Source organism: Sturnira hondurensis, unplaced genomic scaffold (genome assembly GCF_014824575.4).
Source record: "Sturnira hondurensis isolate 20B ecotype Veracruz unplaced genomic scaffold, ASM1482457v3 Scaffold0016184, whole genome shotgun sequence".
NCBI lineage: Eukaryota > Metazoa > Chordata > Mammalia > Chiroptera > Phyllostomidae > Sturnira > Sturnira hondurensis.
Genome location: NW_028088815.1, coordinates 4,532,425 through 4,556,631, shown reverse-complemented (window position 1 = coordinate 4,556,631; position 24,207 = coordinate 4,532,425). Strand labels below are relative to the sequence as shown.

The following is a 24,207-nucleotide window of genomic DNA, read 5'->3' as shown; positions in this document are numbered from 1 at the left end:
GCGAGCTCGAAGACAAGGTAGAAAGAATCTCCCAGACAGACGAGGTAATGGAAAAGAGAATCAGAAAAAATGAGGAGAGTCTAAGAGAAATACAAGACAATATGAAACGTAATAATATCCGAATAATAGGAATACCAGAAGGGGAAGAAGAAGAACAAGGGATAGAAAACCTACTTGAAAGAGTAATAACAGAAAATTTTCCTAAGATGAGGGGAGAGAAAGTCACACGAATCCAGGAATCGCAGAGAGTCCCAGGCAGGTGGAACCCAAAGAGGCCTACTGCAAGACACATCATCATTAAAATGGCAAAACTCCAGGACAAAGAGAGAATCCTAAAGGCAGCAAGGGAGAAAAAGGAAGTAACATACAAGGGGGTCCCAATAAGGTTGGCTAATGACTTCTCAACGGAAACATTCCAAGCAAGAAAAGAATGGCAGGAAATATTCCAAGTAATGAGAAACAGAGGCCTACAACCGAGACTGCTTTATCCAGCAAGGCTCTCAATCAAGATAGAAGGCCAAATAAAGAGCTTCCAAGACAAAAGAAGTCTAAAAGAATACGCCTCCACAAAACCTGCTCTACAAGAATTACTAAAAGGGCTGCTTTAAGGAAAGGAAGGAAAAGAGAGAGACAGAGAGGAACACAGGTACATAAATGGCAATGAATAAGTACCTTTCGATAATAACTTTAAACGTAAATGGATTAAATGCACCAATTAAGAGACATAGAATAGCTGAATGGATAAGAAAGCATGACCCACACATATGCTGCCTACAAGAGACTCACCTGAGGACAAAAGACCACCACAGACTGAAAGTGAAAGGATGGAAACAAATTTTCCAAGCAAATGGACATGAAAAAAAAGCCGGGGTAGCAATCCTCATATCAGACAAAATAGACTTCAAAAAAAAGGCTATAAAGAGAGACCCAGAAGGTCACTTCATAATACTCAAGGGAAGAATCCACCAAGAAGACATTAACATCATAAATATATATGCACCCAACACAGGAGCACCCAAATATATAAAGAAAATCCTAGAGGACCTCAAGAAAGATATTGACAGCAACACAATTATAGTAGGGGATTTTAACACCCCACTGTCAAAAATGGACAGATCTTCCAAACAAAATATCAACAAAGATATAGCAGCATTAAACGACACTCTAGAAGAAATGGACCTAATTGATATATATAGAGCCATCCATCCCAAAGAAACTAAATACACTTTCTTTTCAAACGCACATGGAACATTTTCAAAGATAGATCACATGATAGGACACAAAACCAGTCTCAACAACTTCAGGAAAATAGAAATCATACCAAGCATCTTCTCTGATCACAAGGGACTGAAATTGGAAACCAACCCCACAGGAAAAAACCCAAAACACCCAAAATCATGGAGACTGAATGGTAGGCTATTGAACAATGAATGGGTCAAGATTGAAATTAGGGAGGAAATCAAAAAACTCCTTGAAACAAATGAAAATGAACTCACCACAACCCAAAATTTATGGGACACAGTGAAGGCAGTCCTGAGAGGGAAGTTCATAGCGATACAGGCTCACCTAAAGAGGATAGAAACATTTCAAACAAACAACCTAACCCAACGCCTGCAAGAACTCGAGGAACAACAACAAAGACAGCCCAGAGCAAGTAGAAGGAAGGAAATAACCAAGATCAAAGCAGAATTAAATGACATAGAGACTAAAAGCACAATTCTAAAGATCAATGAATCCAGGAGTTGGTTTTTTGAAAAGATAAACAAAATAGACAAACCTTTAAGTAGGCTCATTAAGAAAAGAAGAGAGAGGACACAAATAAACACAATCAGAAATGAAAGAGGAGAGATTACAACTGATACCACAGAAATAGAAAGGATTGTAAGAAATTACTATGCGGAACTGTATGCCAAGAAATTTGAAAACCTGGGTGAAATGGACAAATTTCTAGAAAAATATAATCTTCCAAAACTCAATGAAAAAGAAGCAGAAAACCTGAACAGGCCAATAACAGCAAATGAAATTGAAGAAGTAATCAAAAAACTCCCATCACACAAAAGCCCTGGGCCAGATGGTTTCACAGGAGAATTCTACAAAGCTTTTAAGGAAGAGCTAACCCCTATTCTTCACAGACTATTCCAAAAAATCCAAAAGGAGGGAAAACTCCCCAACTCTTTCTATGAAGCCAGCATCACCCTAATCCCAAAGCCAGATAGAGACACAACAAAGAAAGAAAATTACAGACCAATATCACTGATGAACATAGATGCTAAAATCCTCAACAAAATATTGGCAAATCGCATCCAACAATACATCAAAAAGATCATACACCATGACCAAGTGGGATTCATCCCGGGGATGCAAGGATGGTTCAATATACGCAAATCAATAAATGTAATACACGAAATAAACAAAAGCAAAGACAAAAACCACATGGTCATATCAATAGATGCGGAAAAAGCTTTTGATAAGGTACAACACCCATTTATGATAAAGGTACTCAGCAAGGTGGGAATAGAGGGAACATTCCTCAATATAATAAAGGCCATATATGAAAGACCTACAGCCAACATCATACTCAATGGGCAAAAACTAAAAGCTTTTCCACTAAGATCAGGTACAAGACAAGGTTGCCCACTTTCACCACTTCTATTCAATATAGTATTAGAAGTTCTAGCTGCAGCGATCAGACAAGAAAAGGAAATAAAAGGCATCCAAATCGGAAAGGAGGAAACAAAACTGGCATTGTTTGCAGATGACATGATAGTGTACATGGAAAACCCTATAGCCTCTACCAAAAAACTGCTGGAACTAATAAATGAATTTGGCATAACAGCGGGATACAAAGTTAATATCCAGAAATCAAAGGCATTTTTGTATACCAACAATGAAGCAGCAGAAGCAGAAATCAGGAAAAAAATCCCATTCGATATAGCAAAAAGAAAAATAAAATATCTGGGAATAAACCTAACCAAGGAGGTAAAAGACCTGTATGCAGAAAACTACACAACACTGAAGAAAGAAATCAAGGAAGACACAAATAAATGGAAACATATACCGTGTTCATGGATTGGAAGAATTAACATCATCAAAATGTCCATACTACCCAAAGCAATTTACAGATTCAATGCAATACCTATTAAAGTACCAATGGCGTATTTCACAGACATAGAACAAACACTTCAAAAATTTATATGGAACCAGAAAAGACCCCGAATAGCTGCTGCAATTTTGAGAAAGAAGAACAAAGTAGGAGGGATCACAATACCTGATATCAAACTGTATTACAAGGCCACTGTAATCAAAACAGCCTGGTACTGGCACAAAAACAGGCACATAGACCAATGGAATAGAACAGAGAGCCCAGAAATAAACCCAACTCTCTACAGTCAATTAATATTCGACAAAGGGGGCAATAACATAAAATGGAGTAAAGACAGCCTTTTCAACAAATGGTGTTGGGAGAACTGGACAGCTACATGCAAAAAAATGAAACTTGAGCACCAACTTACACCATACACCAAAATAAATTCAAGGTGGATAAAAGACTTAAATATAAGCCGTGAAACCATTAAAACCCTAGAGGAGAGCCTTGGCAAGAAAATCTCAGATATTCCACGCAGCAATATTTTTACTGATACGTCCCCTAGAGCAAGGAACATAAAGGAAAGAATAAACAAATGGGATCTCATCAAAATTAAAAGCTTCTGCATGGCTAAGGAAAACAGTATCAAGATACAAAGAGAAGCAACAGCTTGGGAAAACATATTTGCCAATGATACCTCAGATAAGGGTTTAATCTCCAAAATATACAAAGAACTCATTCGGCTCCACTCAAAGAAGACAAGCAACCCAATCAAAAAATGGGCAGAGGACTTGAACAGACATTTCTCCAAGGAGGACATACAGAGAATCCAGAGACACATGAAAAGATGCTCGATATCACTAGCTATCAGAGAGATGCAAATTAAAACCGCAATGAGATACCACTTAACACCAGTCAGATTGGCTATCATAAACAAAGAAACAAACAACAAGTGCTGGAGAGGTTGTGGGGAAAAGGGGACTCTAGTTCACTGTTGGTGGGATTGCAGACTGGTACAACCACTATGGAAAACAGTATGGAATTTTCTAAGAAAACTAAAAATGAACGTACCTTTTGACCCAGCAATTCCACTCTTGGGAGTATATCCTAAGAACCCTGAAACACCAATCCAAAAGAACCTATGCACCCCGATGTTCATAGCAGCACAATTTACGATAGCCAAGAGTTGGAAGCAGCCTAGATGCCCATCGGTAAATGACTGGATCAAAAAACTATGGTACATTTACACAATGGAATTCTATGCTGCAGAAAGGAAGAAGGAACTACTACCCTTTGCAACATCATGGATGGAACTGGAAAGCATTATGCTGAGCGAAATAAGCCAGGCGGTGAAAGACAAATATCATATGATCTCACCATTAACAGGAATCTAAACAAACCAAACAAGCAAGCAAAATACGACCAATGACACTCAAATATGGAACAGGCTGTCAGGGCCCAGAGGGGAGAGGGGAGAGAATCATAGGGGAAAAGGGAATGGACTCACATGAACAAGTATAAAAGACACATGGACAATAACTAAGGGTGGGGGGTGGAAAGGGGAGGGAGGCGGGGAGCATGGGGTGGGGGGCGGGCAGGGTTGGGATTATAAGACAGAAACCTGTACTTGAACAAGAATTAAATAAAAATTATATTAAAAAAAAAAGAAAAAGAAAAGAAATATGCCTTATTAGTGGAGATCAACAAAGCAGAGAATGACTTAGGTTGTTTTCCAAATACCCTTGCAAATAAACATATTGTTTCAATATTCACAGAATATTAATACTCATTCAATTTCTCCTCTCTATGGTAGAAATGGAGGAAATCACTTAGCAAGAATGGGAAGAATTAGGTTCCTAAAAACAAGGGAGTGCCTACAGAGGCCATCTCCACCTACCTGAGTATTTCCCAAAAGCTAAAATAAGACCAAAACAACTTTTTTATTTTCTATCCTGGAAATGCTTCTACCATTTAATTTAATAACAGATTTTTAAAAATTTAAAAAGGTGAATGTGTTTGTACTAAATGCTTCTCTATGGATAAATATCTAATTTCAAATGCTACCACATTAACACATGTTTAAAGAGAGTAGAGGCAGAACTATCTGATTACATTCTCATATTTATTACCCTTGAGGGCATAGCAAAGTGTTTTTTTCCAGTTAAATACCGTCTTCTAACCAAGAGTTAACCATCGTGAGAGACTGTTTTCACCACTTGCATGCCTGTGGCCCACCCGGACCTATTAAGCTTTCTTATATTTCAGGGAATGTAAGTTGGTAACTGTTAAGTAATTTCATTAAGGAAATTTAAGGACTAACGGTTTCCTTATAGGGGCAAAAACAACTGCCATAGTAAAAAGAAAACACAAGAAGTTCAGCTGAAAAAGCAGGATGAATTCAAAAGGTAAAGCTCTAATCACAAACAGCTGTTCAATACTAACCTTAAATGCCAGTGTAAATAGAGAGAGAGTATCCAGAACTGTGAGGCACACCTCAGTAGCAATGTTGGCTTCAAGTAATGACTGGTGAAGAACATCTGCGTCCGAGTGGCCATAGCCTGCACGAATCATAACACCGGGTTACTGCTGGGTGGCTGAGCACAGAGAGGCTGGAGGCGTGGTAGAGTTACAGTCAACTTTTGATTATTAAGAGAAGGCTTACTTTTGGGGGGGGGGGGTTGGTAGTTAATAAGGTTTCCATTCATATAATAATTATTTTTAACCTTAGAAGGAAAGTAATAGCAAACATTTATTGTGTGCTTGCTATGTACCAGCCACAATTCCATGAACTTTACATGTATTGCTTCATTTAATCCCTCAACAGCCCTATGAAATATGTACATTATTAGACCCTGTTTGCAGATGAGGAAAGAGAGGCACAGAAAGACTAAACAACTTGTTTTAAGTCACACAGTTAGTAAACAGTGGAGCTAGGAAGGCACCTGACTGGGAGTCACTCAATCTAGCCACTTGGCTGAGCTGTTAGGACAGTGAGAATGGTGAAGCAGGTTGAGATTTCCAGAGCTTCCCATACAGAAAGATGCAGCAGCACAGCACAGGAGTTAAGAAGGTGTGCCAAGGGTCACGCTGCTGGTCACTGAATCCAGCCTAGCCACCTACTAGCTGTGTGACCAAGGGCAAGTCATTTGACCTCTTTATACCTCAGTTTCCTCATCTGGAGAAGGGGATAATAATAGTATCTATCTCAGAGGCTGTATTGAGTATTAAATCATTAATATTTGTGAAGCTCCTAAAACAGTGTCTTGTACATAATGAATGCTACATACCAGGTAAGTCTTAAGTCAATAATGTAAAGAGCTGTAATATCAGCTAGAATAATGAATGATAATCAAGAATTGACTGTACTGCTAATAATATTCTACTTGCTTCAATAAAAACACAAAAGCCAATATGCCACAAAGAAATGTTTAAGAAAAGGAAAGAACTTGAAGTATCATAATTTAAGTACAAACTGGTATCTTCTTATGTGGCTGTAAAATCAATTTAGTACTAAGAAAAATGTAGCTTGACATACAATTTGAAATGTTAAATTATGAAATGGTATGCATTAGCAAAAATATATATAGGGATGCAAAGATGTTACAGTACTGATCTAGATTACAAAGAAAGATTACATTATAATAAAACATTATGTAATGTCTTTCTCCAAGGAGCAAAAAACAAATCAACACTTACTATGCAGGTAATTTTCTTAATACTCCAGAGAGGAGGACATTTTGTACATAGATCATGAAAAGGAAGTACAGAAAACATAGAGAATTTTCTTGAGGCCAGAAGTGGGGGAAAAAACAGAAACTCCACTCCAAATTTCTTATTTAGGTCACTGCATCATACTATCTATTATTAGGACAAAAGAAAGTAATTAGTATGAATCTGTCTATTCTGACTAATAAATGTCAGTTACAGGAGGATTTTTAAAAGACTACAAAAAAAGCTGCTTTTGTCAGTTGCTTTTTAAAATATGATAAGAACTATTATGTGTTTTCATACAGTTTTGCTTGGCTTTTAAAAGGTTGTTCTGAAGCTCTGTGTTTGTGGACTGCGGATTTTCACACTGTAACCAAGTCCATGTACAAGGGTACATAATGAATGCTACGTATTTTATTTTATTTTATTTATTACTTTTTAAAAAGACTTTATTTATTTACTTTTAGAGAGGAAGGGAAGGAGAGAAATATCAATGCATGGTTGCCTCCTGTGAGTCTTCCGCTGGGAACTGGTCTGCAACGAACCGCGATCATGTGGTTCGCAGGCCTGCGCTCAATCCACTGAGATACACCAGCCAGGGCTGAATGCTACATATTTTAGTGACACATGTAACACATTTGACATCATGCTAGTTCTCTCTCTTTTTACTTCAGCTTTTTTGGTAAAAAAAATCTCTTAAGAGGAAAGAAAGATGGATATTTTTGGTACTAATATTCATTTGTCTGGTCAGATACAGAGACAATGAGAGGAAAACAGATTTATGATTATTGTTACACTGAACACAAACTGGGGCAAGGGGCAAAAAAAACATACCTTTTATCAGACCAACTAAAACTATCACCCAGGTGGAAGGACCCTTTACTGGGGGCAGCCATTTACACCAAATTTAAAGTTGTAAGAGTCTGGGTTAAATTGTAACAATGAACTTGCTTTGGTGATTATTTTAATTCTTTCTCTGAATGAAATTGCCCTTTCTTTCTCTCTCTCTTTTTTAAGGTGGAGATACAATATTCAAATGGTATGTTAATATTTACATTTAGACTCAAATTCTACAGAAAAGTAGTAATCACACTAAAAATAAGTGGCACATTGTTTTGTTGATGTATTCCCCCAAATGCACTAAGTTACAATTATTTTGTAGAAGTCGTCATTTTTAATTGAATTTATTGGTGTCCTTTCTCCTTCTACATAACTTACTGGCAAAGTGTACCCAGGTGATTATTATAGATAAGGTGGCTTATACACTGAGAGTCCCCATAGAATTTACCTGATTTTGGAAATACTGGCTAATGTGCAAAACTGTTATTTCTAAATCAAGGAAACACGTCTGAGAATCAAGGAAATGTGGCTTTACAGCATTTTTAATTACTATCTTGAATACAGATATTAAAGCTACAAGCCAACTTCACCTATTTTAAAATATATATTGTGCATGCTTAAACTTTTGAAAAATATTAATTTTACTTCAGAGAATACATGTATTCTCTACATTTTTCATATTAATTAGTAGTATATACAATAAAGGAATATATTAACTTTCTTGCTCTTGATTCACAGACATGAAAGAATTTTGGAGTGAGATGGGGTTGTAGAAGCCATCTCTTCCAACTCCTGATACCATGGGTCAGCGACCCAGAAAACAGTCCCACTGGGTCCTTGCCCAGTCTCTGTTTTCACAACTCTAGCTGCACATGCCTGCACTAGCTAATGGGCGTTTCAGGTAGCAAATGCTTCCCCACATTAACCTGAAATCTAATTCTCTGCAACTTAAACTCTTATATTGAATTATATGAAATACAGGTTTTCTTCAAGCATTTTTACCTCTTGGCTGTTTTTTCCCACACCAGAGGGAAATATGAATTACCATGCAAATTAATTTAATATATTCCTAGATAATGCATAACATCAAAATAATACAAAGTGTTATGTTATATTCTTTGGAAATGTATCACTTATTTGCAAACCTGTTTCACATAGTTTCCCCCTCATAACTTGGTTTATATAAAATATTCTGCATGTAGCCATTTCTCAACATATCACTTGGCACAGATCTCTTCTAATGATACACAGTGGGTACACTTTACAGTAAATATAAGTCATTGTCTTCATGTTTTAAACATTTACTTTTCATATAATTCCTGGGCAATGACCCAAACAACAAGCCTCTATCCTCTGAATGTTTTTGAAATGGATAAAACTATTGGCAATGGGGGGAATTGTCATTTTCACTATTTCCTATTAAAATCTGAGAGTACAGATAGGTCCCTGCTAGAGTACCCTGTGTAGTGCATATGAGGTCTTTTCCCATGTTCTATTAATGGGTGATGAGGATGGTATAATTTAGCCCACATTGGATTAAGTTCCTTACAGTCCTCTGCTGCACCCTGCTGATCAAGATGAGGTCTGACAAAGCCTTTCCTATGGGAACAGAAGAGAAAATAAAAAATGTAGGGGACTCTTCCTATTTTGATTCTTCTCAAAAATAAATTCATTTTAGAGTCTGGCATCCCAGAAAATATTTCATATATTGGATCTATGTCATATTGGTTGACCTAACAAGGTATTGTACTCATAGTTAAATAGGAATTTTTTGAAAGAGACATATATGGCTATAAACTTGCCATAAAATGCCTAGATACAGATGTAAACAATCATGTGTGTACAAATACATACATATAATCACACCTCTACATGCATACATACAGTATACACTCCTTTCCCTGTGGTTTTTGGCTCAGTTGACAATTTGAAGCTCAAAATGATAACAAAGGGAAGGGCTGAAACCACCCAAATATACATAATGAGAATTAGAGCTGTAAGTTAAGACTGAGTTCTAGGGGAAGATGCAAGGACTATGAGACATCAAGAGCAATTTGGAATGATCAGGAATTGTACAAACACAGGAGAAGGCTAAAAGAATCAGCTATGCACTGTTTATGGGGAAGGCAGAAGGAGAAACTGTGATTGAGGATAGTGCCACAGAAAACTGACTAAAGAAAGAAAAAACTCCAGGATGAAGGAGGAGAAAGGCAAGAAGGATGGGTTCCTTGTGTAGGTAGCAGGAATGCAGAATGGAAATCAACCATGTAAACAACAGAGTTTTTGGCAGTGGAACATAGTCAGCTGTCTCTCTCCTCTGATTCAAGCTGCCACCACAAAATCCATTTGCAGTGGGAAGGGCTGCTGCATATCTTAGTGGATTAAGGTTATTATTTGGCTGTTGATCATTTATTTTATTTTTATTTGTTTTCTGTGTTTCCTAAATAATTATCTTTGGAGGTGGGGGGGCTTTGGTCTACTTATTTTTTTTTAAGTGCTTTAAAGTTTAAGCATTTGTGTCAATTGATAGTGCAATAGTTCCTGTGTTACAAATTATCTGGGCTAAGGCAATGTAGCAGCTAAGTGGGAGTTTAATTTGTTTGTTAATTAGGGAATGAAAACTAAAAATAAAAAAACTCCTTATTTTGTTTGTTTCAACTCCTTGTCTGCAGAACTAGAAAAAGCCTTAACAGAGAAGATGTTGAAAAATCAAGTATGTTAGCCTTAGATGTGTCACTAATATAAACTTTACAGCTAAGTATACAACTCAGAACTAGCATTTGCAAGCTACCAATTCAGTATGTGGCTGACATAATACTGACTTAAATTAATCCTAGAATTTTATGAAGAGAGACTATGCCCATTACATTTAATGTTGTTGGGGTGGAAAAATGGGAAGCTGCTGTGTTTTGATTCCTCAGCTTCCTTATCCTGAACTATAGTTGACCCTTGAATAACATGAGTTTGAACTGTGTGGGTTCACTTATAGGCAGATTTTTTTTCAATAAATACTGTAAATGTATTTTTCTTTGCTTATGATTTTAATATTGATAACATTTCCTTTCTCTAGATAACCTACTACAAGAATATAGTATATAATACACCTAACATAAAAAATATGCATTAATCAACTGTTTGTGTTACTGATAAGGCTCCCAGTCAACCATGGGCAACTAGCAGTTAAATTTTGGGGTCAGAAGTTATATGTGGATTTCTTACTGCAAGGGTGGTTGACAGTCCTAGCCACTGTGTTGTTCAAGGGTCAACTGTATTACTAACTTAATGTTATGGGAATACTGTCTTTACTCTTGGCCTACATTAAAAAAAAGATATAGAAATCACTGTGAATAGAGTTCTTATGATTAGTAATGATGAGGAGATATTAATAATCATGTATTAAAGACATTACTTAAAATGAGAACAACTAATTGTCTAGACAGAACAATAACTACTATGTCATGCTTGGAGAAAACGTGGAACAATTAGAGAACACACCACTAACAGAAATGGTATTTATCATAAATGATCACATTAGTTTTCAAAGTGCTGCATGGTTGATATCTTTTCGGTTTTCTGCTTTGAGAAACCCTTAAGAAGATGAAACACTTAAATTTTAGGAACAGCACACGATGCCATATCCCCTCTGGTGACTGAAAAAAGTCAATTAAAAATATGCACCCATATTTTGATAGAATATCTACTGTGAAGTTAGAAAGCACCAAAGTTAGGAAGGCAAGATGAACAAAAGGTCTCGATTTGTAAGTGAAGCAGCCTCGTAAAGCAGACTTCAACCTGATTAAATCTTACCATTGTCTACAGAAATTCCAAGCACACTTGATATCTTTCTCACACTGAAAACACAGAAAAAGTCACTTTGTTATTGGCTGTTCCACACCCTCACAAATTGATTCATGGGCTTTATGTTTTCACAACAGTTTAACATACATTATAAGCTTGAATGTCAGAATGTGGACTATGGTCAATTACATGCATGGGATCAGGGTGAAGAAGTTGTCCCAGATGTTCTCGGAAGTTGCAAGGGGAAAATCAATGAGAATTTGGCGCCAGGCAATGAATCCAAATATTAAATTAAAAATATCAGAGACTGTTTGGCTAGTGATTGAAACTGCCAAATTTTGTTTTAAAAATACCAAGCAGAGAAGTTGGGACAAAAGGTCTAACACTTTAGTTCTAGTATTGCAGTTGACTATGGTCCACATTATGTCACTCTCCTCCAAGGAAGGGAATTACGCCATGAGCTCTTCATCCTACTTGCTTTGAGCTGGAAGAAAAGTTAAGTTGGTGAAGTGGTGTGGTGTGGCCTGGGGCTCTCGCTTCTGAGGTGTCACATGAGATGGCTGGCTGTTACGATGGTATGTCGTGGGACTTACTGTGGTTAAAAGTGAGAGAGTTATCCAGGCTGCCCAGCTGCTGCAATCTGGCATGCATCATTCCTGTTCTGATATGGGAAACAGGCAATGTCTGAGACTTTCGATCATGAACTATGGGTCCCAACCCTTCCTGGTTCCTGCAACATGAGTGAAATGGGATAGAAGCAAAAGTTAGACTTGTTACACTGCAGAGAAACAGGGAGTGTTAGTGAGAAGAGGACACAGCAGAGAGGAGACAGGCCACATGAGGACCAAGCATAGGAGCCTGTCTGTGAGCCAGAGACATACAGGCAGCAAAGCACTGGCAACAACACAGGAACAAAGACAAAGCCAAAGCAGAGAACTTTTCAGGTTTAGAAAATACTTTAGAGATGCAACTTAAAAAAAAGTTGAGCATCAGTCCAATGTGGTGCTACAGTTAGCATTTTGACAAGTGCCAAAACACCACATATCTTTTTGAATTATATATGTTCTTGAAGAGCAAAGATTGTATCATTAAAATAATGCTTTGGAAGAAAACAGAGAACAAACATGCAATGGGAGGGATTATATGAAGCGGTTTTAACACTTTTATTCTTACCCAGGCAGGAAGGAGAAGAGCCATATACTTTGTTAAACTTGTCAGCAGTCAAGTAAAGAAAATAGAAAAGTGATCTGGGTTAGCAATCAAACAGCTAACTTCCTACCATGTACCACCGCCAGAGCAGATGAAAAATGAGGCCAGTGCTAGAAAAACACCTGTCCCCATCTCTTGGCCAATCAAATCCACCTTGTGTTATTTATTGTGTGGGCATGCATGAAATACCATCTGGCAACATGCTGCTGGCTATTTTCAAAGTGACACAATGAGAAGGTGTAGTATTCATAAAACTGAACAAGTATAAATGGCAAACTCTGACGATGTTTGAATTATTATTCAGAATCTTTTTCACATGCAGCAAAGACCATGACAATTTTCTATAAAGCATGGCATGACTTCCTATAGCGCACATAACAAAGAAACATCATCCTCTACTTTCACTTTCCTATGCTCATCTATTTTTAAGATGGTCAAGGGATGTACAATTTTATGTGCAAATATATATAAGGTGCTTATAAAGATAGAAGACTTTTTTAAAAAAATTAAATGTATAGCCATCAAAAAATGAATTAAGTTTCAAAAAACCCAATTTTAAAATACTTGGTTGGAGCATAAAACTTCAGCTTCCCACATATATCATGTTCAGCACTGTGGCATTTTATTCTATTTTGCACATTTTCCAAATGCTACCTTGTGACATAGATGACCATTACTGCAAGAAAGGTGTAAAGCTTGCCCAGTTCAGTGTATTTCTATTACAAACACACTGTTTGCCCGTCTTCACAGGACAAAGTCAAAGGGAATATATCCTATAAGGATACCTTGTGTATACTTGTATTTGGTACTCAAAATCTCAAATGTAAAAATTACTGACGAAAATAAAAAATTAAGATCAGAGAACTTTAAGTGCCACCACATTTAAATTAAAAATAGGAAATATTAATAGGAGGAAAGCATAAAACAGAATTTCTAAATTTGCTCTTTTTAAAAGAAAACATATACTTTTATTTAACATAAACTGTAATTCTGAAAATTTCTCAAATAGCCCAAGAAAAGAACAATATTAACATAAAAAGCAAAATATTCCCATTCAAACAGAAAGTGTATTAAAAATCTTTTTCTATTTCATTGCTAGAAAACAAAATTATAGGTAAGAGAAAATCTCAATTAGAACTAAATGATGTTTTTCTTAAAACCAATGTTTACTTATAATTACACTATTAAAAACAACAGCATTAGAAAAATATATCTAGACCAGGACCCCATAAATACATTATCACAGAATACACAACATGGAAAAAAACAAATCTAGTCCCACACTAAATGGCTACAGAGCAGGAGTAGGTACTTGGTGAGGACATGATACGCTCTGGGGAAATACCTCCAAAGAAGGAGCCGCTTGGGTGCCCATCAGCAATGAGTTTTTAACTCTCCTCAAACTCAATGCAGGATCAAGAGTATATTGTGGGGCAAGGCAGTGTGGATTTATGATACTCCACAAAGAGTTCTGGTCAGATAAAAACAAAGCGCATGGATAGATCACTTCGAAGTGGAGGAGAAAAAGCTAAATTTTAGGTTTTGTATAAGTCCAAACTTGAGATGGACTAAAAACATTCTTTCATTCAGGAAGAAGAAAAATGGTTAGATGAGAAATTAGTATCTCTGTAGTTGGGAGGTAAAGTGGGTAAAAATGAACTATGAAAGTAAAATAGGGAAAGAGAAATAATTGGGGAAGGAGAAAAGAGCCAGAAGACACATTAAGAGGGAGAGAAGAAAAAGAGAAGGCAGAAGGAACAGATCATGAGGGAGAATTTAGAAACAAGGAAGGGTAGAAGTATAGCAACAGGCCACAAAGGAGGATCTTTCCAAGAGATATGCATGAGACAAAAAAAGACAGGATTCTAGGCAAAACATGCTAACAAATTTTACGGTAGCAATCCAAAGACATGCCAACTGTCTTCATGGCTGTTTATGAGAATTCCAACTGCCAATCACTGCAGATGACAATCCCCCCACATATAGATCCAAGTAATACGGAAAATGACACAACACTTTAAAGATAAAATCCCTACAGTACCTGGCTATATAGCGTTTCCCCATGTACTGGAACTGGTGCAAGCAGACTCTGCAGACAGGATGAAGGGTTATTAGGGAAACATGAAGATAAAATTATTTTCAATGCATTGTTTTATATAAATCCATGAACAATAAAATGACACATTCAATAAATTCTTACTAAGCCCTCTGGTTTCCAGAAATTCTCTGAAAGGTCCCTCTAAACCAAGAGAAAACTACTTACATGCAAAGGAGGCCCCATATTATGTGCCTATCAGTACTGTGGTGGGCAGTTAAAGCCACACAGAAGAAAGGCCTAGGAGCCATAGGACCACCCATCCACTCAGGGTTTAGACATTGACTCTAGGCAGTTTGCCTTGGAAACCATGACGGAAACCGTATACATTGCTGCACTATTCTGAGATGCTTATTCATCTTCATTCAAACCTATTTAATAAGGAGCTCTCTCTTTTGGCTTAAGTAAAAAGACTGGTCCCTTACAGACATCAAGTATGTAGTTTTCTGTTTTGTTTTAGAGTATCCATAAAATTGATTTCTTTTTTGGTAAACAAACAAACAAACCCATATTTTTAATAAGAGGCAGTTAAAATAATGTTCAGTAAGTTCTTCTGATGCTGAATCTCACCTCACCATGTGACAACTCTCACCTTTAACTCAGTAGAGAGAACAGTCATGAGACTATGAACTGAATGCACAAAGCTCAGAACACCACAGGTTTCCACCGAGTTTGTGCAAATATATTTGCCAGCAAATGATGACCCCACTAACAAATATAAAGCTACTTATAGTTATGATTTACCCAATGACTCTGAACAATCACAGTACTACAGAAATAATTTTTTTACTGCAGAAACAGTAATGAGTTTGACTATGAGGTGTTGCCTGAGAACCTGCTGGGGTCTTATGGAGTTTACTTAATATGCATATTTTTCAAAAATCCTAAAAATTCTGAATTTGGAAAATCATCTGGCCCCAGCAGTTTTGGATAATAGATTGTAGATTCCAAAACCAATGAGCTTAGCCCTGGCTGGTGTAGCTCAGTGGATTGAGCGCGGGCCTGCGAACCACACGATTGCGGTTCGATTCCCAATCAGGGCACATGCCTGGGTTGCAAGCCAGCTCCCAGCAGGGCACTCATGAGAGGCAATCATACATTGATATTTCTCTCCCTCTCTCCTTCCCTTCCCCTCTAAAGATAAATAAATAAAATCTTAAAAAAATAAAACCAATGAGCTTAAAGGAGATAAGAAACTTAAACTCAAGAAATAAAATAATATAGGTAACATGTAAAATTTTACTTATAGCAATTTTTCCATCTCAGTTTCTGCATCTACTTGTTAAGTTAGATTTAACTTAGACTTGCAGGATCCACCCAATTCAGCTAATACATTTTCTGTTATTTTATTAAAATGGCTTGTATACATAAGTAGTTACCTCTTATAACAGCCATATATCTATAACAATTTAAGGTTGGTCACTGACCGCTAAGTCATAAGCTCCTGAGAGCAGGTGCTGGTCCAGGAAATACAGCTTAATAGTAAGCATGGATGTGAATCTGCTACCTTCCTGGTTCAACCACATAGTATTCTTCATATCTCTTGACTAGCCAAGAAAAATCAAGAGGCAATTAGCAAAACAAAACTACTCACTCAGATATTGTAAAAAAATCCATAAGTTCAGATGTTGAAGCCTTGTTCCAATATGTGAACAAAGCATCTAGAAAGTAAACATTTATCTGGTCAGAATCATGATGCGTCTTCTGTACTTTGTAACATGAGATCTTACATTGTAGTCCTCCAAACCCTGCTCCCTTTTTATAGGTAATGAAAGGACAAACCACAGTGACCAATCTAAACTGGATAACAAATACAACAGTCTTATTCAATTTAAAGAAGCTACATTTGAACACTTGAACTTTAATTTTGTCATACAGCATCTAGTGGTATATAATACATATTTAACACATATAATGTGCTCTTAAGTGGACTACAATATTCAAAGAATAAAAGTGGGTATAAAATTTAAAGTCAGGTTCTCTCTTCACCTACTACAGAACCCCTCACCAGTAGGAAATCTGTTGAAAAGTCTTGCATGTGCATAATTACTCCCTTCCTGACACATATGCACACATGCATGCACATACTCCAAAATGGAAGCATGCATACTATATACACTGTTTTACACTTTTGAGTTTTAATTCAACAATGCAGCTTAGCTCTCTCTCAATCTTTTTCAAGCCCCATGGATGCACTATTATTTACTGGTAGTCCCTTACTGATAGAACCGATAGATATTTCTTTGTTTTACCCTGAATCTTCTGCTATTATGAATTATGCTTTGATGAACATCCTTTTACCTGGGTCTTTGCACACCTGTCCAACTACATCTATGGGATAAATTCTTCAAGTGAAATAGTTGTGTCAAATGGTATGTACATTTACAATTTTCAAAGATATGGCCAAACAGCTCCCCAAACAAGCAGTGTGGGAATGCCTGCTTCCCCACATGATGAAAAACTCACACTCGCTCTTCATCAAGAGGATGTGGCATATTTGTAGTTAAAGCAAATCCTACAAGTTTATTTACAGGAAGAATGTTCTGTGTAGGACCCTTAACCATTTAGCACACTGCACAACTGTTATCACTTCATACACATTTTTGCATTTATATAGTATTTTACACTGAGGTTGAGAAACAGGTAAAGAGATTTCTATCAGAGAAAAAGTCACTGAAGGGGGGCCTGAGGTTGAGTGAGAAGGTGGCCACAGAGGTCCTCCTGGCTTGTGAAGATGCACAGCCACACACTTGTACTCTATGCTGTCAAGAATGGTGCCATACGGGGAAGCCAGGGGGTATATACCAAGAATCTGTTATGTGTGGGCACTGTGCTAGGTGGTCTCATGATGTCACATAGAGAACACCATTGAATTTTCACCAAAATCAGAGGCAGAGACTTTCAATTTACAGAGAAGCTAATGAAGGCTCAGGAAAGTTAAGTAATTCTCCAAGTTAAGAGCCTAAGAATCATGGTGGAATGGTGATTTAAATAAAGTACACCTGATTCTTAAAGCCACATTTAGCCTATTAAGCCACTAAAAAGGGTGGTTCAGGGAACTTTCCATTTTTTAGGGACTCTGAGTTTAGATTCAGATTGAACAAACTCTGTTACTTGAGGCTGGTCATCCAGGTGTGCTGAGAACCCAGGGAGCAAATGAATGCTGGCGGGTTCTCGGGGTCAATTTATAGACATCTGTGGTCACCCCAGCCCAGACCAGATAGATCCAGCCAGCCAGTGGCCATCTGAGAGGCACTAAGTTGGCCTTTCCTTACTTGGAGCTCAGGCTACTCGGCTGAGACGAGGGGAAAAACGAGCTATTCTCTATGAAGATGTGAGGCACAGAAGGTAAAGGCCCAGTGTGTAGAAGGTGCTCATTAAATGTGGGATCAAGGAAAAGGTAGCCACAGAGTTATACAATCAAGTTTGGCATCCATCTGGTAAACTAGGCTGAAGGCAACTTCTCCACCCCATCCCATGCACAAAAATCCATTCTATGTAGGTATTAGAATTTAAATGTGAAAATTTAAGTAACATAACCTTTAAAGAAAATATAGGAAAATACTTCATGATCCTGGGAATGGGCAAAGATTTCTTAAACATGACAAGCAAAAAATTCTAATTATGGAGGAAAAAAATCAATAAGTTCAGGTAATTTTTTAAAGTTATAAAACTCTTTTGAAGAGTTTGTTCTAGTCTTGAAATATGTTCACAACCTTCTGAAGGGCTGACTTTAAATGATAACTTTCACCTGGATGTAAAATTCCTGATATTTGTCTTTAAAAAGCAATTATGTGCCCTGGCTGGTGTAGCTCAGTGGATTGAGCATGAGCCTGTAAAGCAGAGTCACCGGTTCAATTCCCAGTCAGGGCACAGGGTTGCAGGCCAGGTCCCCAGTAGGGGACACATGAGTGGCAACCACACACTGATGTTTCTCTCCCACTCTTTCTCCTTCCCTTCCCCTCTCTCTAAAAATAAATAAATATATTTGTTAAAAAGCAACTATATTCTAGTTATAAATCATATTTATTATTTGAAACTTAAAATATTTTTTAAAAACTTTCAATAAAGTAAACAGGATCATAATGCTGGCTTTAAGTCACTACCATGATGTAAAATATAATGTAAAGCTTAGAACTTCTGACTTAATGGAAAGAATTTCAATTTTATAAACCAATTATCAGAAAAAGTGTTCAGTGCTTAGTCATTTGGTCATCATCATTCAGAGAAAATCCTGTTTGTTGGTTCTTTTTTGTAAATATGCATTTTAAAGTAACAGACTGACAGAAGACTAAAATAATCTGGTCCTGAAGCACTTTCCGGATAGGTATGCTGCTCCTAACACCTCAGTCATAAAGTTGGGCTGTTTTGCTGCTAAAATGGAAACTCAATATAAAGACACACTATTCGCAGACAGAAATACCTTCAAGAGTGCTCCATGACCACACCTACTGCTCCAGACACAGGCAGCACAAGAGGTCTTCAGGTTCTCAAAAAAGTGGCATTTTGCTTTCAAAAGTGAGTCATTTTTACTCATTTGACCTTAACAAAATTCACAGTAAACTTTCTAATTTTTTTTTCAGGGAAAATAAGAGAAGATTTTTGACCAAAATAGGAAATGAGACAATTGTACCATGGCATAATTTCACATGACTGGTTATATCACAAAACCAGAGTTGGAAGTGTCCTGTTATGGATGTTTATAAGCTTTATGTGGTAGCAATAAAGCACTATTGATTGTGGTCCTTCCTATTGAAAAACGTGGTTGTCAAACCGTTAATCAAAAACTTGATCTACTATCACACTACTATTTCCATTAGAAAATAAAAATAACACACTTTGCTTCCAGTTAAAGCCAGCGATGTCACACATTCTACATAGAAGAGATGCTGAGGTTCTCCAACACTGTATGTTCTAATTCAAGAAGAAGACTAATAAAGTTATGCAAGTTATCAGTAAGTTTGTTTAGAGAAATGAAATTTAAAATAAAATCAAAAGATACTTTATCTGTATCTGCCTTCTTTAGTTAACATGGTAGGTCTGAGTTTAATATTAATTTAGAAAATAGGCCCATTCACATTTTAGAACTCATTTTCTAGATTATAATAATTAATAAAGATACTTTTCCAAACTAAAAATTTTATTTCTACTTCATTAAAAAATTAACGTTTGTAAAACAAGGAAGAAAAGCCCCTTTAAATCTTTATAGTCCTTCAACTAATAACAATTTTAAAACAATAAACCAAATACTGAAATGAGGAAAGCAAAACAGATATCTTCACTTTACCTACCATCAGACATGCTTTTTAAGATGTAGAGGAAACACATCAGCAGGCTCTTAATCTCAGATTGGTCAAGTTTGTCACAACGGACCACAGAGTTTCCCAAAGTGCCACTTTGTTGGTGCTAAAAAAGGAAATGTAGGTGAATTTTTCTCCTTCAATAACAGGTAAAAGAAAATTAGATTCACTATCTCCCTTGGAAGAAAAACATTCTTAGAATTGAGTCCAATCATTCAAATTGGAAAGTATAAATAATTTGTACATAAACTGTAAGCAAACCTTCATTGAATATACACAAGCTGTTCCACAGAAGCTTTGGCTCATCTTCTGTGCATACTTTCCTATGGGACAAGCCAGAAGGCACTGACCTTTCAAACTGGATAACCATTGTTTTAGTTACCAGCTTAGTTCTGAAATGTCAAGTAATACCTCATGCAGAAAAGTATGTGTGCTGGGATCAAACACAGAAATGATGATTCAAAAGACACAGTAGAACCAGCCATATCCTCAGGAAAACATCAGTGGCTGAAACAGCAAATGAAATCTATGGTGCTTCTGAGTACCAGTCACAAAAACCTGGGGCTGAGTTGCTGTCATTTAGTTACATCATGGGGTGAAAACAATGGGCAGGTGCCTGACAGGGACAATTAGGAACACCTCAGCACAGCATTGCCAAAGACCCTAAACTGATGAGGTCATTCCATCATCAGCTTAGCTCAAACAGCAAACGTCAGAAAGCTCAGGGTGCAGGATGAGGGCAGTTTTGCCACTACAGAGCAGGTTCACATATTCAAAGGTTAACTTAAAAAAAATACAGAACAAGAATCTCATCTCATGATAAAAACACAAGACATTTAAAAATCCAAAGTTATATTTTCAACTGAGATCAGGGAAAAATTATCTCTCCTTCAAGATATTAGAGGCCAATTGGAAAAAAGATATAATAAACAGGTTTAGTAACATCTGTGAATATTTGTATTTAAAGAACAAATACAGAAGCAATTAGTGGCAAAACTGGTGCAGATGCATCACCGGGCTCACGCACTTCACCAGAGCCACTAGGAGAACTCAGCACTTCCTGAAGCGGGAGGGAAGGTGCAGCATGCAATGTTTCCTCTGGCAAAGTTGGAATTGTTAGAAGGGAAAAATCCATGGTGACCCGGTTTTTCCTGGCTGACTGGCAGCTCTCCTCCTCATCAGCACTGCGTATGACACAAGCAGAGTGCCTTCTGAGCATCTTCTCCCTCTATACATGAAGGCATGTCAGGGTCAAGGGAAAAGTTCAACATGTCATGACACACACCCACACTGTGATATACCTAACTTAAAAGAACTGGAAGTTCAGGATAATCATGTCAATGACAGCCATGGAAAAGTATGATAAACCTAGTACCGAGGAAGAGTGTTTTCCGTATTTCTGAGTACTAGGAATACATCCCTAAATGGTTCATCTCTTATTCATACATGTGTTTGCCTATACCTTGAAATAAATTAGGACAACAGTGGCAAGGTGAGACCAACATGTCATGGTTCCAGGTTTAAATCCAAGCCTTCTCCATTCCCACAAAGTGCCAAATAATCCGAGCCTCAGTTATTTCAAGACAGAAGGTTAAATATAAAGATTTGTTGGACTGGGGTTGGAGGCACGGTGAGAACAGAATGATTTCAAATAAAGCTTTATCCCTGAATCATCGGTGTGCTCAATTAATCTTTTCTGGAACTGGCTTTGGACCCTATGCCCATTTGTGTGGATAGCTATGTTATAAATGGTGTTTTCCAGCATATAGACCACAGGGATTTTAAGTGAGTGACATTTTTATTTCTCTAGCTGTCCAACATTCCACTCAAACTGTAAACACTGCCCTGATCTGGAATTCTGGAAACAAGAATCAGGGGGTTTCAGGGAATAGGCCCCACCCTTAGTTAATACCCTGATTATGTACCCCAGGTTAACTGAATTTTTTTAAGGTCACACAATGAACACTAGAACATGAAGTATGTTTACTTTTAGCTAAATCTATTTGTTAAAAGAAACACAAGTCATATAAAAAAATTTACCTTATCCAGGGAGTTGCTTTTCTCACTATTCCTTTCTGGAAGGCTGTTCCCTGAATCTGTGCTTATGAGGGATCCTCTTGAATCAGCATTTCTGACACTGTTGATATTTGGAGTTGAAGTTGTATATGGAGAAGCTACAGGGAAATTAAGCCAAGACCAAAGATTAGGTGAGAGAAGAAAATAAAGATAAGCACTAGACTTAAAAAAATTACTTTCATAGCACTTATTTTTTCTGTTAGGAATTTGGTTTAAGCATTGCATTTAATTACTTATTGAGTAGTTAAAAATAAACTTTAATAAAAACATTTAGATGTAGCTACTGATTAACTTATAAGAAACCACTTTGCTAAAATTAAAGGAGTACACACTATTTCCAAAAGGGATAGAAAGAAGACTTAAAAAATTATTTTAAAGATTAAAGTACCTACAACTATTAAATAAAAAAATTAAACCATGCAACAAACCTGCAGTATTCAAACTGTATGCTGAGGTGCCCTAAAACTCAAGAGGGGTATCATGGGATATTTTACATTTTCAAGGAAAACACAATGATACTTGACATCTGTTGGAAACTGCAGTTTCAACATTAGATTGTGCTACATTCCTTTTGATGGTGTCGTATCTTTGTGAAACTGGACATACGGTGGTTGCTATGATATAAAGTTGGGCAAAAAACCAATGTGGAACAAAATGAGAAGGGCTGCAAGCAACCTGATTCCAAATTGGAAAAGCCAATATGTACACACATTCCATTACTAAGAGTTCTGGTTATTAAAAAATAAAATAACAAGTGTTTTTCTTTAAATGAACGTATTTTTCAAATGCCTCCCAAGTTGTTAGTCTGTAAGTACTTAAGTTATTTGGCTCTAAATACCAAATAAACAGAGCTGACAGGTGTTACTTTTGGCCTGGGGACTCCATGAAAAAACTGCTGGGATAATAATGAGTGATGTGAACCGAGTTTGGGAAGCACTGCAATAAGCAGTTACAAGCAGAAAGAAAATCTTGTGTCATAAATTTTATGACACATGGACATAAAATTTGTGACATCTGTGAATAAACAGCATTTGAAGGCAAAAATCAGTGCCTACCCTGGTACTGTGGAATTTTTCAATGTAACAGATTTATTTCCTCCTTACATAAGATGTACATAAATCATGTGATTAAAAATGACTCTCAGACTTGTACATTTTGTACTGAACCAAAACACATGCCTCCAACAGAAAGGCCTAGCTGGTTGTGCAGATGGCACAGAACAACTTTGGCATGTGCTATAGCAAGCTGTAAGCACAGCCTCCCATACCTAAGCTGAAGGTGCCTTTATCTGGCACAACAGAATAGGCTGGTCGTTTTCAGGTTTCAGCATGCAAATTAGCTGCCATGAGCCAAGATACTTCTAAATTAATCCCTTCCCTACCTAATATTCAGGTATATCCACCACTATACCGGAAACCCATTCAGTGCATTAAGACCAAGAAAAGAAGAGCCAGAGGAATTTGAAAATATAAGTGAAGGATGGAACATGTAAACCATCGGCCACATGCTGCATTCCCCAGAACAGAAACTATGGGATTGTCACAAGGACCAGGTGAAAACCCTATGAAAAAACTATGAGCTTTTTTCTATACCCACAAAAGAAACACATATTATGAGCAAATTACAATTATCTAATTATCTATAACTATCTCCTAATAATCATGGACTTCATATTTAATGTAGAACACAGAGCTCAAGAAAAAGAGGTCCTTTAGCAAAATTTGATCCTAAATTCTCAGGATTGTAGGCTCAATTCCAAAACTATGGGCTCAATCCAAGGCAAATAGATGGACATGCAATAAATCAAAATCAACACACTTAGTAGAATTACGTTCCTATATATTGTGTGGGTTTGTATTTAATATTCTGGCCTACTGTACACCCTTAAAATATTATACAAGATGTAAGTAATATAAGAAGCATAGTTTACCTCTTTCTCTGTCATTGGGATGTGCTAGACATCCCGACACAATATACTCTGTAGGTGATAAGAGGAACTTTGAGCCTAAGAATGTGTGACTTTTAAAATGAATGTAATTTGTATCCAGCAATAAATCAGTTTTTACAAATTTTCATGTACCCTGTTCCAAAGACAC

At 36.9% G+C, this 24,207-nt stretch overlaps 1 protein-coding gene across 22 annotated transcripts in view; it reads right to left on the bottom strand.

Moving 5' to 3' along the window:
- DOCK9 (dedicator of cytokinesis 9) overlaps window positions 1–24,207 on the bottom strand; it is a 354,977-nt gene that overhangs the window by 59,431 nt on the left and 271,339 nt on the right. For 13 of the 22 annotated variants that reach the window (XM_037065816.1, XM_037065821.1, XM_037065829.1 and 10 more), the window contains 6 exons: window positions 22,076–22,209; window positions 20,027–20,141; window positions 16,330–16,396; window positions 14,682–14,729; window positions 12,025–12,161; window positions 5,528–5,643 (listed from right to left, as the gene is read on the bottom strand). In XM_037065816.1, coding sequence (XP_036921711.1) covers window positions 5,528–5,643; window positions 12,025–12,161; window positions 14,682–14,729; window positions 16,330–16,396; window positions 20,027–20,141; window positions 22,076–22,209 — 617 coding nt within the window. Of the gene's footprint in view, window positions 1–5,527; window positions 5,644–11,440; window positions 11,485–12,024; window positions 12,162–14,681; window positions 14,730–16,329; window positions 16,397–20,026; window positions 20,142–22,075; window positions 22,210–24,207 lie in introns of all 22 variants that reach the window. The other 9 variants (XM_037065835.1, XM_037065826.1, XM_037065831.1 and 6 more) reach the window with 2 other exon arrangements.